The sequence below is a fragment of the Thermoascus crustaceus genome, assembly GCF_041956765.1.
Source record: "Thermoascus crustaceus strain CBS 181.67 unplaced genomic scaffold VTN00scaffold_7, whole genome shotgun sequence".
NCBI lineage: Eukaryota > Fungi > Ascomycota > Eurotiomycetes > Eurotiales > Thermoascaceae > Thermoascus > Thermoascus crustaceus.
The window spans coordinates 1,561,117-1,575,274 of NW_027192533.1; the positions used below are offsets into that span (position 1 = coordinate 1,561,117).

The 14,158-nt window shown below is 52.2% G+C and overlaps 5 protein-coding genes across 5 annotated transcripts; 1 reads left to right on the forward strand and 4 right to left on the reverse strand.

The window, feature by feature from the left end:
* Positions 1-1,158: 1,158 nt before the first annotated feature.
* On the reverse strand, positions 1,159-2,906 carry VTN00DRAFT_9538 (uncharacterized protein; the record flags this gene model as incomplete). The annotated part of the gene is made up of 2 exons (XM_069436509.1): positions 1,159-2,046; positions 2,100-2,906. The coding sequence occupies 2 exons, from the start codon at positions 2,904-2,906 to the stop codon at positions 1,159-1,161; spliced, it is 1,695 nt and encodes a 564-aa protein (XP_069285123.1).
* A 967-nt stretch (positions 2,907-3,873) lies between these two features.
* On the reverse strand, positions 3,874-5,163 carry VTN00DRAFT_9539 (uncharacterized protein; the record flags this gene model as incomplete). The annotated part of the gene is made up of 2 exons (XM_069436510.1): positions 3,874-5,001; positions 5,062-5,163. The coding sequence occupies 2 exons, from the start codon at positions 5,161-5,163 to the stop codon at positions 3,874-3,876; spliced, it is 1,230 nt and encodes a 409-aa protein (XP_069285124.1).
* Positions 5,164-6,563: 1,400 nt separating this feature from the next.
* On the forward strand, positions 6,564-7,568 carry VTN00DRAFT_9540 (uncharacterized protein; the record flags this gene model as incomplete). Its single annotated transcript, XM_069436512.1, has 1 exon — positions 6,564-7,568. One exon carries the CDS (start codon positions 6,564-6,566, stop codon positions 7,566-7,568), a length of 1,005 nt encoding a protein of 334 aa, XP_069285125.1.
* Positions 7,569-8,636: 1,068 nt separating this feature from the next.
* On the reverse strand, positions 8,637-9,620 carry VTN00DRAFT_9541 (uncharacterized protein; the record flags this gene model as incomplete). The annotated part of the gene is made up of 1 exon (XM_069436513.1): positions 8,637-9,620. The coding sequence occupies one exon, from the start codon at positions 9,618-9,620 to the stop codon at positions 8,637-8,639; it is 984 nt and encodes a 327-aa protein (XP_069285126.1).
* Positions 9,621-10,985: 1,365 nt separating this feature from the next.
* VTN00DRAFT_9542 (uncharacterized protein) lies at positions 10,986-13,283 on the reverse strand (the record flags this gene model as incomplete). The annotated part of the gene is made up of 2 exons (XM_069436514.1): positions 10,986-12,984; positions 13,045-13,283. The coding sequence occupies 2 exons, from the start codon at positions 13,281-13,283 to the stop codon at positions 10,986-10,988; spliced, it is 2,238 nt and encodes a 745-aa protein (XP_069285127.1).
* Positions 13,284-14,158: the final 875 nt, after the last annotated feature.

Sequence of the window (14,158 nt, forward strand, 5' to 3'; positions counted from 1 at the left end):
GTGATGATGATGATGATGATGATGATGATGATGATGATGATGATGATGATGATGATGATGATGATGATGATGATGATGATGATGATGATGATGATGATGATGATGATGATGATGATAGCGATCTGTAGATGTAGATGTAGACATGACCTTCTTGTTGTTTATAGATTGAATGAAGAATTGAAATTGTACATTACATGTTCAAGAAAGGGAACCGGTTTAGCTTTGCCCTTTTGCTTTAGTACTTATACTGCCTAATAGGCAATCGCATGGACAGGCACGCCTACCAGGACCTGTATCTCGATCCATACCCTATATTGTACAGTGTACCCATCCAGCCAGCCAGCGAGCACACCAGCCAGAACCCATTTGTGGGCTCACAGGGTCACAGTGCATCCATGCAGCATGGCAGTTCTAACTTACCTAGGTAGTTTAGAGGTACTTGATATGTTACCTTATACAGCCATGTGTACAGTTCTCCAGATATGGTTGTTTGTTGTTCATGTGGAGAGCTATCTGTTTCATGTCGCTAGTCCTCATCCACGGATCAACATGGATCCAACGGCTCGGATCCTTTTTCCATCCCAGCACGATCATCACCGGATCCGGGACAGATCCAACTGAAAGGGACCCACCGGGGTTTATCGATTATCGAACCAAAGACCAAACCTTTATTTTATCTCCTTCCTATATCTACCTACCTATATGTACAAGTACAGCCTTCTCGAAGACTAGCCGATCTTTTCAAAGCAGAAAAAAAAAGAAAAGAAAAAATTGCAATAAAATACCCGAAATGCCAAAACCAAGCCAATATGTACAGTACATATACCAAATGATGTTCAAAATTCCCTCCTGAAGAAAAATATACATTATCGAGACCGTCTGATTCAATGCAGTCGTTGACTCGTGACTAGGTTATTACACCTGTGCTGCGATATGCAAGTGGTCTGAATGACGAACGAATAGCCCAGAGGACTCTGTTGCCTTCTTTCAGAACGGAAGATGCAATTCGCTTGCTTGCTCGACACGGCCCCTTCTGAGGTGTTCTGGTCGGATGGACGCTGGTTCGAGCGTTGGATGAAAGCTGCCAGATGGAGATGCTGGAAATGTTCGGGAAAAAGGATGTTCTAAGGGTCAAGCCCGGATTCAGCGGCTGGCTGCTCAAGATGCCTCATTCCCGTCGGTCTCCAACACCTCAAACGGGTTCGTCCCCTTGGCTTCCGGCACGCTAGGCGCGCTCTCGACCTCCTTCTTCTTGGCCCGGTGCTTCATCGGGACGGTCGAGAACCCATTCTCGTCAGTCTGCGACCCCGTCGCCTTGGCAATCTCACCATCGACCTTCTTCCGCGTGGCCTCCAACTTCGCGCTTCCGTTCGCCTGGGCCTTGGCAGCAGGGGCGATCTCGTCCTCGGTGGTCTCGCCGTCGCCGTGCATTTCGATCACGGCGCGCTGGATCTCGCGGCTCACGCCCTTCAGCGCGTCCAGACCCGCCTTCTCTGCGATGTGCATGTGCGTGGGGTGCTTCACGCTCGGGGTCTTGCGGTGCAGGTAGGACCGGACGAAGAAGCGGACGAACAGGTACGTCAGGGGCAGCAGGTACATCACGTTGAGCCAGACGGCAAACGCCTGGCCGGTGGTGTCGATGCACTGAATTGTGTGGTATTGGAGGACATTCTCCGGCACGCTTGACTGCGCCAGGTGGGAGGCCTGCACAGCGTCCACACCGAGCTGCTGGCCTTGGGCGTCGAGGACGTTCTCCGCAATACCTTCAGCTCCGGCCGCGCGGAGCGCAAGCTTCTTCAGCCAGGGAACCAAGCTAGCGCTGGCAGTGGCCGAAGCTGCGACGCCCGACTCCGCGGCAGAGGGAGCGGCCGGGGCAGGAGTCGGTGCTGCATACGGCACCAAAACGGGAATGGTGTACCGGACGAAGAGGTGAATCGCGGCCATTGCTGTGCCAATGACGAACTGCGTGATCTGCATGGTCGTCAGGGTACGCTTCACGACGGTTGGAACTCGGATGGAGAGCGCGGTCAGAGTGTAGTACGTGTACTAGAGCCGTCAGTTAGTGATTTCCCGACAAAATATGCAGCCACGGGACATACCATCAGAGCATGGATACCCGAGTTGACCAGCGCAAAGATCCAGATCGGGGAAGCCACGTAGCGGATGCCCGCCCACATGCACATCATGGCGCCCGCATGGTGGTAGGTCTGCAGCGTCGAGCTCTTCTTCCCCTTGGCCAGGATGATGGCGGTGTCCAGGACCTCGTAGAACTTGGAGAGGTAGAAGATCCAGCCAAAGTACGCCAGGCCCTGGTTCCAGAGGCGTCCAACGTCCGTCGGGTCCGGGATGCCACCCTCGGCCAGCTTGTACTCCGGGTTGTAGATATCCCACCGGTCCGCCGTCTCGTTGAAGATCGCAGCATTGCCGTAGCCGCGCGGGCCATTGATGTGGCAGAGCGAGTCGGCGATGGCCACGATGCCACGGGGGTCATCCGGGTGCGGCCATGAGTTGCGGAAGGCCCGAATCATGCCCGCAAAGGTCCATGCGGAGTAGACGGCGAGGAAGACATTGTGGAGGACGACCAGCAGCTTGAAGAGGCGCGTCTGGCTGAAGCCCCAGGGCTTGTACCCGCGGCTCCGGTTCACGCGGTTGAGGATGATGACGGTGGTGGCATAGACGCTGGCGATGGTGATGGGGACCTTGACGTCGAGGAGCTTGGTGTAGAGGTCGGGAGGGATGTTGAAGGGCTGGAACCACGAGGGCTCGGTCTGCGGCGCGGGAATGGTGGCCGGACGCGGGTTGGGAGGAAACTTGAACAGCGACACGGGAGGCAGGCCGAGCTCGATGGCCGGACCCGGGGTCCTGACCCGGAGGGAGTCGAACATGGCGTCGATGCTGGGGAACATGTCCTCGGACACAGAGGGAGACGGAGAGGAGAAGAGAAGAAAAGAAAAGAAAAGAAAGAAAAAAAAGATAAAAAGAAAAAGCTCAATTGAGCCAGACCATCCCCAGGAAGGGACTTGACGGATAGGCGGATGGCGGAGTGTGGAGACGGCCGCTTTTGTTGGGATTCGCGCAGTTCTGGGTGGGCGGTTGACCTCGGCTCAGCGTGTGCTTGTCAACATGCGCCAATTGTCTTTTTATATGCCGAAGCTGTGGACAAAGAAGATATATATGTCTTTCAGATGTCGGTCAAAAGAGAACGTGCATCGCCACCTCCGTCATCCTCACGCGACGCGCTTCCGCTTCCGTGGCCATCACGTGTTGCGCGTGCATCCGACAGGATCTCTCTCTATCGATAACTTATCGATCCATATGATTGTTCCGTTGTCAACACCGGAGAAGAAAAACCATTGCACATATGCTATAGCTGTCACCTGCATAGCTAGCTACATCACTCACGCCATTGGCGCCAGCTGTCTTGTTGAGACTTCACACGTCTTTGCAGCTGCTGTGTTTTCCGAGGCCGAGCCCCAACCGCCCTCCACATGTCGCCGTGCATGTGATTGATCGATCGCCCGTCGATCAGATACGTCTGATCTCATCTCTACCCCAATGTTTATGATACTGCATACAATACAATAGAGCCGTATAACAAGTGGTCTGCATAGTATGGACGAAAAAGCAGACACAGATGCAGGTAGAAATATGAATTGAGGAACCAAGTATAGTCACAGTCTGGTATATAATACACGCAATTTCTTCTTTCCATGTACACCACAAAAGGAAACCCTGCAACGCCAGCAGAACCGGGACAAAAACGATCACCAACGCATATCCTATACCGCACCTTCACATTTACTGCGCCAGAACGCGATATTCTAATTCAACCAGAATTGTTCACGCACGACAAATCTCAACAATCTGTACCCCTCAGCAGCGGGGTTTCGTTTCCAGTGGGAGCGGTGGGGGAGGGGGAGGCCGCGAATGCACGGGCGTCGATTGCATCTCGGACTTCTTGCGTGGCGGCGGGGGAGGCGGGGGCCTTCTCTTGTTGAGCGTCTCCCGGTCGATCGCTGACGTCGTCCGGTCCGGCTGCGGGGGTGGTTGCTCGCGCTGGGGCCCAGGCGCAGTGCTCGCGGGGGACCGGTGGTCCTCGACGAAGTTGTTGAAGCGCTTTGTGATGCCGTACTTCTCGTTGAGCCCGCTGATCTTGTTCATCCCCGCTTGGATCTGGTCGCCGTGCCGCTGGCGGAAGTTGTTGGCCGTGGATGCAGCGCTCCGCGCATCCGCAGCTGAGACGGATGAGGGGTCGCTGCGGAAGTTCTGGGCCGTCCGCAGTGCGGCCTGCTTCTCAGCCAGCGTAGTTCCCTGGGCGGGCGGAGTCTGATCGGTAGATGACGAGGTCGACATCTTTGAGAATCTGGCCTGGAGCTCGTTGACCGGGGTGTTTCTTTCGGTCCCTGCCTGAGTCCCCGTGCTGCTACCCCCAATCCCCAGGGTGGGGACTGAGACGCCAGCCTGGCCGAGACGGGACACCGCGTCCTGATTCAATTCTCCCTGTTCTGGCTCAGGACTCCGAACCTCTGAATATGCAGGAGGCGGCGACGTACGCTGGGACAGGCCGGAGTTCGTCCGCGGGGGGAGACGGGGCGGCAGGCTTGGCTTAGGCTTTGGTTTGGGGGGCCCGGACTCCGCGGGGGGCCGTACATTCCTGGTTGGGGGCGGAGGGAGCTGACTGGTAGACAGTCCCGTCGTGTCTACGCGATATGGCCGCGGAGGAGGGGCGGGTTTCTCACTCTCTTCCTCTGCCTCAGCCTGGGCCCGCTGCTGAGCCTCCTGCTGAGCCTCCTGCTGGCGGATCTGCTCCTGCGACAACGGCGCCCCGAGACCTCTCCGGTCGGGTGTGGCCCTGTCCGCAACAGCAGCCGGGCCATGATAATTGATGTGTTTCGGAGGGGGTCCGAAGGAGGCGGGGTCCTTGAGGGACGATAGCGGGCGAGACACGTGCTGGGAGCGGTCGCTGGTGTCTTTATCCTTTCCTATACCTACCCATCCGGCCTGAAGAAAAGTCAGTCATCGTCCGAGAGACATCCCAGAGAAATCTGATGTTTAACGGACCACTTGGTTGATGCCCTTGAAGTCTCCTCGCCAGCTCTCCCGTCCGCCGTCGCGGCCCTTCGGATGCCAACCATCTCTCAGCACCCCGCGAAGCCCGCTCATGATGCTGATCGGTCTTCGGGTCTTCCAGGAAGAAGAGGAAGTTCATAGATAAGTAGGAACCTTTTAACGCATGAGTTCTGGTATATATAGTGATATCTGCTTCCCGACGTCCTCGAGGAAGACCGGACGTCTGGGGAAGCTCTCGGAAGCTCTCCATCTCCGGCGGCCTCGGCGCGGCCGCGCCGGCTGTCACCGTCACGTGCAAGACATGTGTCCATCTGGACTTGGCTTGACAGCTTCATCAGAATTCGTCAGAGACCTCGGACCGTTATTCTTCTTTCTTTCGTCAGATATTAAAGCTCTCTACATCAGTCCATACCGACCAATTATGAAATTGTCGATTTGGTTCCGCCCCCAACATGCTCGGAACCCCCGTCCTAAGTTAGGTCCTCCGTGCAGGCCTTATGGTTGGCCTTCTGTGCTTCGAGCAGGGTGCTAGGCTACTAGGCCGCCGGGCTTGTCGATTCATGTTCCAAGCAAATATCACCTGGGCATTTGAACGCGCGTTAGCCAGTCGTTTCCGTCGGTTGAGGCTGCTCCCGTACTCCCTGCAGCTACACCTTTAGGTCGAGCCGCCGAAGCAAGTCGCTAATCACTACCCTCGCTATTTCTGGCCGTTGCCAGTATTTGAAACTGCGCGGCGCTACTGACAGGTGAACACGAGGCTTAGCGACAGACTTCATGCGCAGGTCTTGCTGGTGTTACGAGGTGCTAACACAGTGTGCTCGGTTTATGATCATTATTCCGTAAACAGATCACGAACCTGTTCAGGGACAGGATCACAAGAATGATGAACCCCGCAATGGACAAGCATAGGCCAAGCATGAAGCACAGACTTATTCCGCGCATACGTATGGAGACAAAGAGCTGGAGATCATGCTCCCATGTCGCTTTGGAGCCTCGTCTTAGGCGCCCAAAATGTGCAGATCGCCCTGGCTGATTGGTCGAGCCGTGCAGCCTCCAACTCAGCTCTACATTTATGGAACACAATCACAATGACTCCGCCTCGCTCGCTGGGCTATGCCCAGGATTTCTCCTTTTTTCTTCTCTTCTTATTCTTCCCTCTTGTCTTTTCTTTCCATTATAGTTTTACCGTTTATGATCTTTGTTCCAATATTTTTTTATGATGGATATGAGTACTATGGGGTAACAGGCCTTGCGTGTTACTTACTGTTACATTTCTGAGTCGATCTAATTTATTTCTTCCTGCAATGTTACATGTGGTATACTTTCAGACGCTGCTGTATGTTCAGCCTGATTTGATTTCCTACTGATGCGGCTGAGAAATGCTGATGGATAGGTACTTACCGACCTCACTCGCCGCGTGGCCAAGACCACTCCATACCTACCCTTATCCCTTCTACTGATCGTATCTTTTGCGCCGTGTACTCTCTGATACCATGTCTCGCGTTCTGTACAGCAAGATTAAACGATTTCTTCCCCTTCATGCCGTGGACCACCCTGGCCTGTTAGAAAGTCGGCTAGAAACTTCAAGTTTTCTAGGGACTAGTACCTACCATTCACATTCACCATCATACGCAGCAGCAGGACCAGTGTCTCGGACATCAAAAACCTCGCCGATAGAAACGTCGAAGTCCACACCGTCAATAACAGAATCGACATCGACAGCGGCATCGACGCAGTCATCGTCAGCCACCGAGCATACCGCACAAGCTACACGCATCCTCTCTCCACCCATAGGCGTCACTGAACCTGTCCAGAGTAATAGCAATGACGGCCTTCCTGCCAAAACTATAGTTGCAATCGTTGTCCCCGTCGTCGTGGGCTCCCTCCTGCTCATCGCAGCTGCCATCCTTTTTATTCTATGGTGGAGACGGAAGAAGAAGAAGAACAGGAACACCAACAGAGAGGACGGATTCGACGCCGATGTCGGTATGAGCCAGCCGGCGCGAGGTCACGATGATGTCCCATATACGGGTCCCATCCCGAGGAGCCCCGCCTCGCAGAATTCCCGATTCGATGACGCGCCTGATCGGGATGCCGCGTCGGAGGCTGAATCGAGGAGGCTTATGGGGGCAACACCGCAACCACCGCAACCACCGCAACCACCGCAACCACCGCCACCAGCAGCAGCGGGTCCGGCTGTCGCTGTCGATCCGCCTTTGGAAGACACGGTGACGGAGTCTCAGCCCCATGCGCGGTCAGCCCCCCTGACGGAGGAGAACCTTGCCGTTCTGCACAGGGGCAATAGCAGAGAGGAACGACCGCGGTCGCCGTTCGACGATCCGCAGGATGATTCGGAATCTGCGATTTCAGATCTGGAGCGACCTGTTGGTATTGGTGGTGGTGGGCATGGTCGTGACGTGGACGAGGTTTCTTCTGCCGTTTCATCGTTGGATGATGAACATGGTAGCAGGAGAGGGAGTCGCGTTTTGGGCAGGTAACCCATCTCTCTCTCGACCTCAATTAAGAGCTGGGTATTGCTTTTGGGGGATTATGGTTAAAACACGTTTACGGGTCGATATGTGTATAACAAGGAGGATTTTCTTCTTTCTTTCTTCTTTTTTCCTGGAATATTTTCATACTTTGATACCTAGTTTGCTTTGACGTATGTATGGTTCTGATTTTCTGTGATATTGGTATATAATTTGTTATCATTCAGTGAGACTTCGTTTATATCGGCCGAACCTCGAACCTGCCTTTCTGACGGCTCGTAGATTCTATAATGATTTTTTTGTTTATCTCTAGTTAATAATGATCATTCTCTATTATTAATTACTATTACTGGTAAATGAGTCGAATTAAGCACTGGACAGACAGAACGACGGAGCTAACAGATCATATAGTGTCATTTATGCCGTCGAGAAGCGTAGTGTATAACACAACATTATAGACAGCTTTTTTTTCTAGTATTTATAACCAGTTGGTCCATTTCATGCTGTATAGAGTGAGGGAGAAGGTTGTCCCTGAAAAGAGGAATGTAATGTAGGTATGCTACGTAGCTTCTTCCTTTCCCTTTCCATTCGATAGGGAGCAATAATGGTGATAGCGGGAGATACTGAAATGGTCGATGATAAAGACAAATTCTGTTAATGTAATACAATACAAGAAGGGAGATGAAAAGAAGAAAAGAGAAGAAAGAAAGAAAGAAAGAAAGTGAATGACAAGCAGGTTCAACCCGTGTAAGGTAGAATGAAAGAAATGGAGTTAATAAAACCATCTCATCTCACAAAAGAGAAGACGACCCATTTCCTCACATCCAATATCGAATCAAGTCAAAGTGGTATTTCATGTTAAAAATGAAAAGAGTTCCAGCTCTTAAAAAAAATAATCAAACTTTAGACGGACAGGATAGGCACATTTCACTTCAGACTCGGATCCAAGTCCCTATCCATATCATATGGATAGGGTGTTCCGTCCATGAAGATGAAAGTGTCCCGCACTTCACAACACCACCACCTCCTCCCTCACCGGTCCCGTAAGTACATACAGTACATCTAGTACATACATAACTACCCACACCCCTCCCCCATCGGCATCGCCAACGGATACGCCCCATCCCCCTGCAGCACATCTGGCCCGGGATTCGGAAACTTGACCTCCGCGTAGCCGTTGGGCGTCTTGCATCCGTCGTCGTGCATGTCCGCGAAGAGGAAGCTCGGGCGGTCTTTGAATGCGATGTGGGGGATGGTAGGTTTGTTGTTGTTGTTGTTGTTGTTGTTGTTGTTGTTGTTGTTGTTGTTGTTGTTGTTGTTGTTGTTGTTGTTGTTGTTTTGGGCTGGGATGAGATTGTAGGTCCCTGGGAGGGTGGGAGAGCGGCGGCTTGGGATCCGTGGACAGGTGCAGGTGCAGCCGTTCGGGTCGGTGTATGTTGAGCCTGAGGAACTGGAACTGGGTCCAGTGCCAGAAGGGGCTGGGGCGGGTGTAGATGGTGATGGTACCGGAGAAGCTGCTCCAGGAGAAACACCATTCGAAGAAGTAACCGTCACAGGCGAACAAACCATATAGAACTCCTGCTCGCGGTTATACCACGTCCACGCGAAGATGTGATCCCCAGCCGGCATATCCTCCGGGACGGTGAACTCGAACGTCTGCTTTGCCGGATCAGTCCCGCCATCACGATGAGGACAGTTCCCCTCGTAACTCCGGGCCACTTTCCAGGTGGTCCCGTTGTCGATGCTGAAGCCGACCTGGCACGAGCCGCCGTAGTGGTTGCCCGTGCCGGTCAGGCTGAAGTTGGCCGTGGATCCGGCGGCCCAGGTCGCCACGGGCGCGCCCTGGGGAGTACCGACTTGGTTGAGGTATCCCCGGCAGGGGAAGGGCGTCTTCTTGCCGCAGCAGTCGTACGGGTATGTCAGTTGTTGGTCTGCAGGGCCGATGCGGTGCGGGTTCTCTTCGGCTTGGAAGGGGTAGGGGTAGTAGAGCCGCATGTGGGCCTGCACGGAGGCGGCGAGGAGGGAGAGGAGGGAGATGGAGATGGTCTTGATGTCTCGCATCTTTGTTGGTGTTGTTTTCGCTTCTCGAAGTTGACCTTTTTGCTTTGAGAGAGATGTTTACTCGGGATTTAGTTGTAGTAAGGATCGAATCCGAGTTCCCGAGGTATGTGTTCAAGAGAGTAGTAAATAGCCTCAAGAATGAAAGAACATGCGTCAAATGATTCATAGAAGACAGAAGATTCAAGGAACGTGTCTTTTTCGTCAGAACCAGGTAGTCGTGACAGTTTTGTGTTTCCCGACCAGTCACACGGCGGCCTCCACCAATATGAAAAGCATCATAACATGAGCCAGACAAAGACCCGTCCCCTGTTGTGTTCTAAAAAATCACAAAGGCATGAAGGATCTGTCGAATGACATTAATAAGGAAAGTAAGTTAAAAAAGCAAAACTCCAGATCTCAGTAACAATTGAGGTTTATATCCTCAGCGTATTGACGCAAAGCTTTCCATAAGAGCTTCTCAGCTGGAGATTCAACGACCTTGTTTGGCGTATTTGGCGTCCATCTCCTTGAAACGACTAATGGAGGACCCTGGTAGGAGGATCTGGATATTTATCTGTCCTACCAGCGTAGATGTCGCCAATAGCTTTACAAGGGATGTTGCGCCGCTTTCTGTGTTGTGTAGAGAAGAGGTGTTAATTAAATTCTTGGCATGAGAATGAACTCGCGACGACCAGCCCCAGGACCCAATGAATGCATGTACTGCAGTATATGCTGCATGTAGCATTTCAGCCCTAGGATACTTATTAGCCATATATCTCCATATCGTGATAGTGTTACTGTATCTATCACGGTCATTGCGATCCTACATTAAATACCGATGTGGTCGAATCATATTATGCTGTGACACCAGATTCACCGCAGACTGGGGGTGAAACACAGCACCCTGCACTATATATAGTCTTGAAACCCTGGCTGCATGAGTCATCTGAAAAACGGCTCTCCAATGTAAACGTATCTGTTGTCCTGTTTGAAAAATGGTGTTTAAAAGTGGCCTGGAAGTCTCCTGCCACGTAGCATTAATTCCAATTAATTGGACAGAGATCAACAGAGATCTAGGGCTACTACGGGGTATCATAGAGGACAAAACGTCACAACAAAAACAAACTGCATGATCAGCCGCTAGGCTGCATGCAAATGAGCAATGTCCGGGACAAAAAATCTACGGTTGCTTGAATGGTCCAGAGCGCTTGGCCCGGGGAGTGTCGACGGATGATGTTCATCATGCTATCCTTTAGCAGGATCAAGCCTCGGGCTTTTGCATTAGTTCAGGGTCCTTGCAGGACCTCTTGCTGTCAAATATCTGTGCATATATATTTATTGATCTATATGGATGAACTTTCAGGAACAAGGTGATACAAACCTCCGCTATCTTCCGCCGCCAAAGTCCGGCTTATATGTCTTGACGCCACCTTTCATCAATTCTCTCAGGGCCATGGTCGCGTACTGACTTGACCCAAGTTGGAACTTGAGGATCACGGCGAGCTTGTCTCCCGGCTCTGCAGTTGAGTCGGAGCCGTCGCCAGCTTTGTTGAGCCGATCAAGGTCGGTCTGAACGAATTGCTGATCGTCGTTCGAGTACGATTTCACCTTGAACGAGTAATCAGGCCCCGGCCTGCTGAGGAGCTTGCGATAGCTTCCGCTGAGACTAATGTCCTTCCATTTCCTTCTCATGTCGAATGGGTCGAGGCCGCCGCCTTGCTCGCTTCCCATGAAGCGTTTATAGAAATCTGTCATCTTGTTTGGTGGGTAGAGAATATCGAAACCGGGAAGAGGCAAAACCACGTCAAAGATTGAATACTTGCCGCTCGCGGCTTCCTCTGCGGTCAGAGCTCTCGCTCGCGTGAACATGTCATCTGCCGCATTGGCACTGTCCTCCGCCTGCGGGTCGATGATAACCTCGCCGTCGGCATCTACTTTTCCAGATTCCTCGTGGCCGTTCTTGTCAAGGTGCTCCTTTATAATGACCAAGTCCCCTTCGACGACCTTATCTCCGTAGAGTCGCCACCGCTCACCGGCCGCGTAGTTCCACACCAATGACTGATAAGCGTGAACATACATCAACCGCAGGTTTCTTGGTATAGTCTGAAGAGCACCGACGTAATCGTTCTTGGAGCGGCCAAGGTGTCTGATGAGATTCGCTTCCGCAGAGAACTTTCGTGGGAGCTTGTCCAGAGCATCATTGATCTTGCCAGTCGTCTGGAAGATGTGAATGGCCTCCGCCCGAGCCTTGTCGTCTGTGCTAATGAGAGGTTCTCCTCCCTCAGAATCCAAAGTGCCCTGGGCCGCTGCCAAAATGTGAGGACTGAAATGGAGTATAGCCTCACAGGCACCTTTAAAGTCTCCCTGCAACATCTTAACACCCACGGTATCCGTCCTCGTAGCGAAGGTACCAAAACGCTGTAAACCGTAGTAGTTGAAGTAACCTCGTTCTCGAAGATCACGAAGTGCCTTTTCAACAATCTGAGATGCCGACGCGATTGCAGCCTTAGTGTCTTTCAAATCGACACCCGGAAATTCGCATTCGCGGAGAGTGATCACGAACTCATTGCCACCAAGATCACCCAGTTCAAGTCCATGCTTGCGATACTCAAAATCACCAAGCGTAGCGTTGCGAAGTGTCTTGCTGAGTCCTGCAAGACGTTCCGCATGGACACGGTAAACACAGGCTCTTTGGACTGTAACTCCGCGTCTGTCCTTTGTTCCGGCGAATTGGAAGCTCTTGGCATTCATTTTCAATTGCCGCGCAAGATAAGATATGACCTCCATGGTATCTTTGTTCTCCTTGTAGATGGTGAAATGTAGATAGGGACCTCCAAGCTCGTCCCATCCCACCTTCCCCTTAGGCTGACGGTTAGCATTACCGCGGGAAGTCCGCCCATCTTGCCTGTTGCTCTTTGGGGCTGCGGATATCGTCATCACCCCTTCGGCGTCCGTCGAAGATTCCAATCTCGAGCTGAAGATGCGTCTGATTGCTTGGTGGATCTGTATCCGTAGGTCACGGTCAGGGATGGCTGTAGTCTTCACTTTGCCGAGTTCGCCAGGCCGAGCCTTGGGCGAGGCCAGCACGCGGTCATGCAATGCGAGAATCTTCTGCGTATTTTCAGAACCGAAGTACGACTCCAAAAGACTTTTGTCTTCATCCGAAAGGTGAAATTCAGGTTTCTCCCGAGCATTGACATCCCCTGGTTTATCCTCGTTCTCCTGCTGTCCTTCTGAAGATTGCGCAGCTGGCTGCGAATCTCCAGAGACCGGGGGAACATCGCCAGCCTTGCTTTCCTGTTTCACAGACTCTGGAACCGACTGGTTTCGAAGGTGTAGAACTTCCCCAGAAAGCAGGATCTCGTTGACCAGAAAGTCGGTATATCTGATAGACAATGTCGTTAGCATCGTCGTACGTTCATAGCAAGCGATCGATCTGACAAACCTCTTCTTCAAAATGCCTGAAAACCCCTGGACATCTGAGCTCACAAATTCTGTGATCCCAACCTCAACTTCCTTCAATGCTTGAGCATCTTCCGTAGACAGTTGTAGCTGCGCAGTTGCACTGGCTTCGGCCTGCTTTTGCGCGCCCTCGGAGGTGGGGAAGACAAAACTATCGCCTTGAGGCGCGTCGTCTGTCTTCAGCCGCTTTCGCGGCTGTTCCATGACTTCTTCTTTCTCCATTGTAAGCGGCAATGTGAAATTCAACCGCGAGCTTGTCGGGGTACGAATTATCAGCGTCGCGGCCCTCCGATCTGCGAGGCGGGACTTTTCCTTGATCAGAAAGGTATAGCGCAGATGTAGGGCCCAACCCTAGTGGCGGCCGGTCTCCGCCCAAGGAGCGGATGCGGAGCTACGTAACCCCGGTCTATATCCAGTGCCCGCGGGAGTCCTCCCCGGATTCTTCCCATATATTCATTAAAAACATAACCCTGCAACAGAACCTGAGGGTCCTAGCTCAGTGGCTAACTTAGCAACCTGATTGCTAGGCGCTCTGGGTTTGAAACCAGGTCCGGGAGGCGGAAATGGTTGCAGCAGTGCGGTGATTACTGACATCTGCTAACATACCAGATGACCCTTACCTCCAGGACAGCAAAACCCTGCCCGCCAAAAGCACGGCGGGGTTTTCATAGCACCCCTCCCCGACCGGTGGTGGGCCGGGAGCGCGAGGTTTTTTGTTCTTTCAAAGAAGTGTTTTTGCTTTATTTATGTCTTCTGGGGTCTTCCACCAAGAGGTATCTCGTCTAGGTATGTTTAGCAGGTATCAACAGGTATGGAATTCTCTTCTCAAAGAACTACACTGTCACTATGTTCCCTTTAAATTTAGTGATCAATTATCAATAGTTGGCCTTTTTATCTTTATGCATAGGAATTTCTATTCTCTATTAGTATCATGTTCTCAAACCTGTCTCCCTTTTCCGGCTTTCTCTGTTCCCTCTCTGCCAAGGCTCTGGGAGACCACCCACAGACCTAGGTATAGACTATTGCTTTACCAGGTTTCCACGAAATATTTTGCAATTCCATGTAACAGATATTCTTCCCAAAGGATTTCGCGAAAC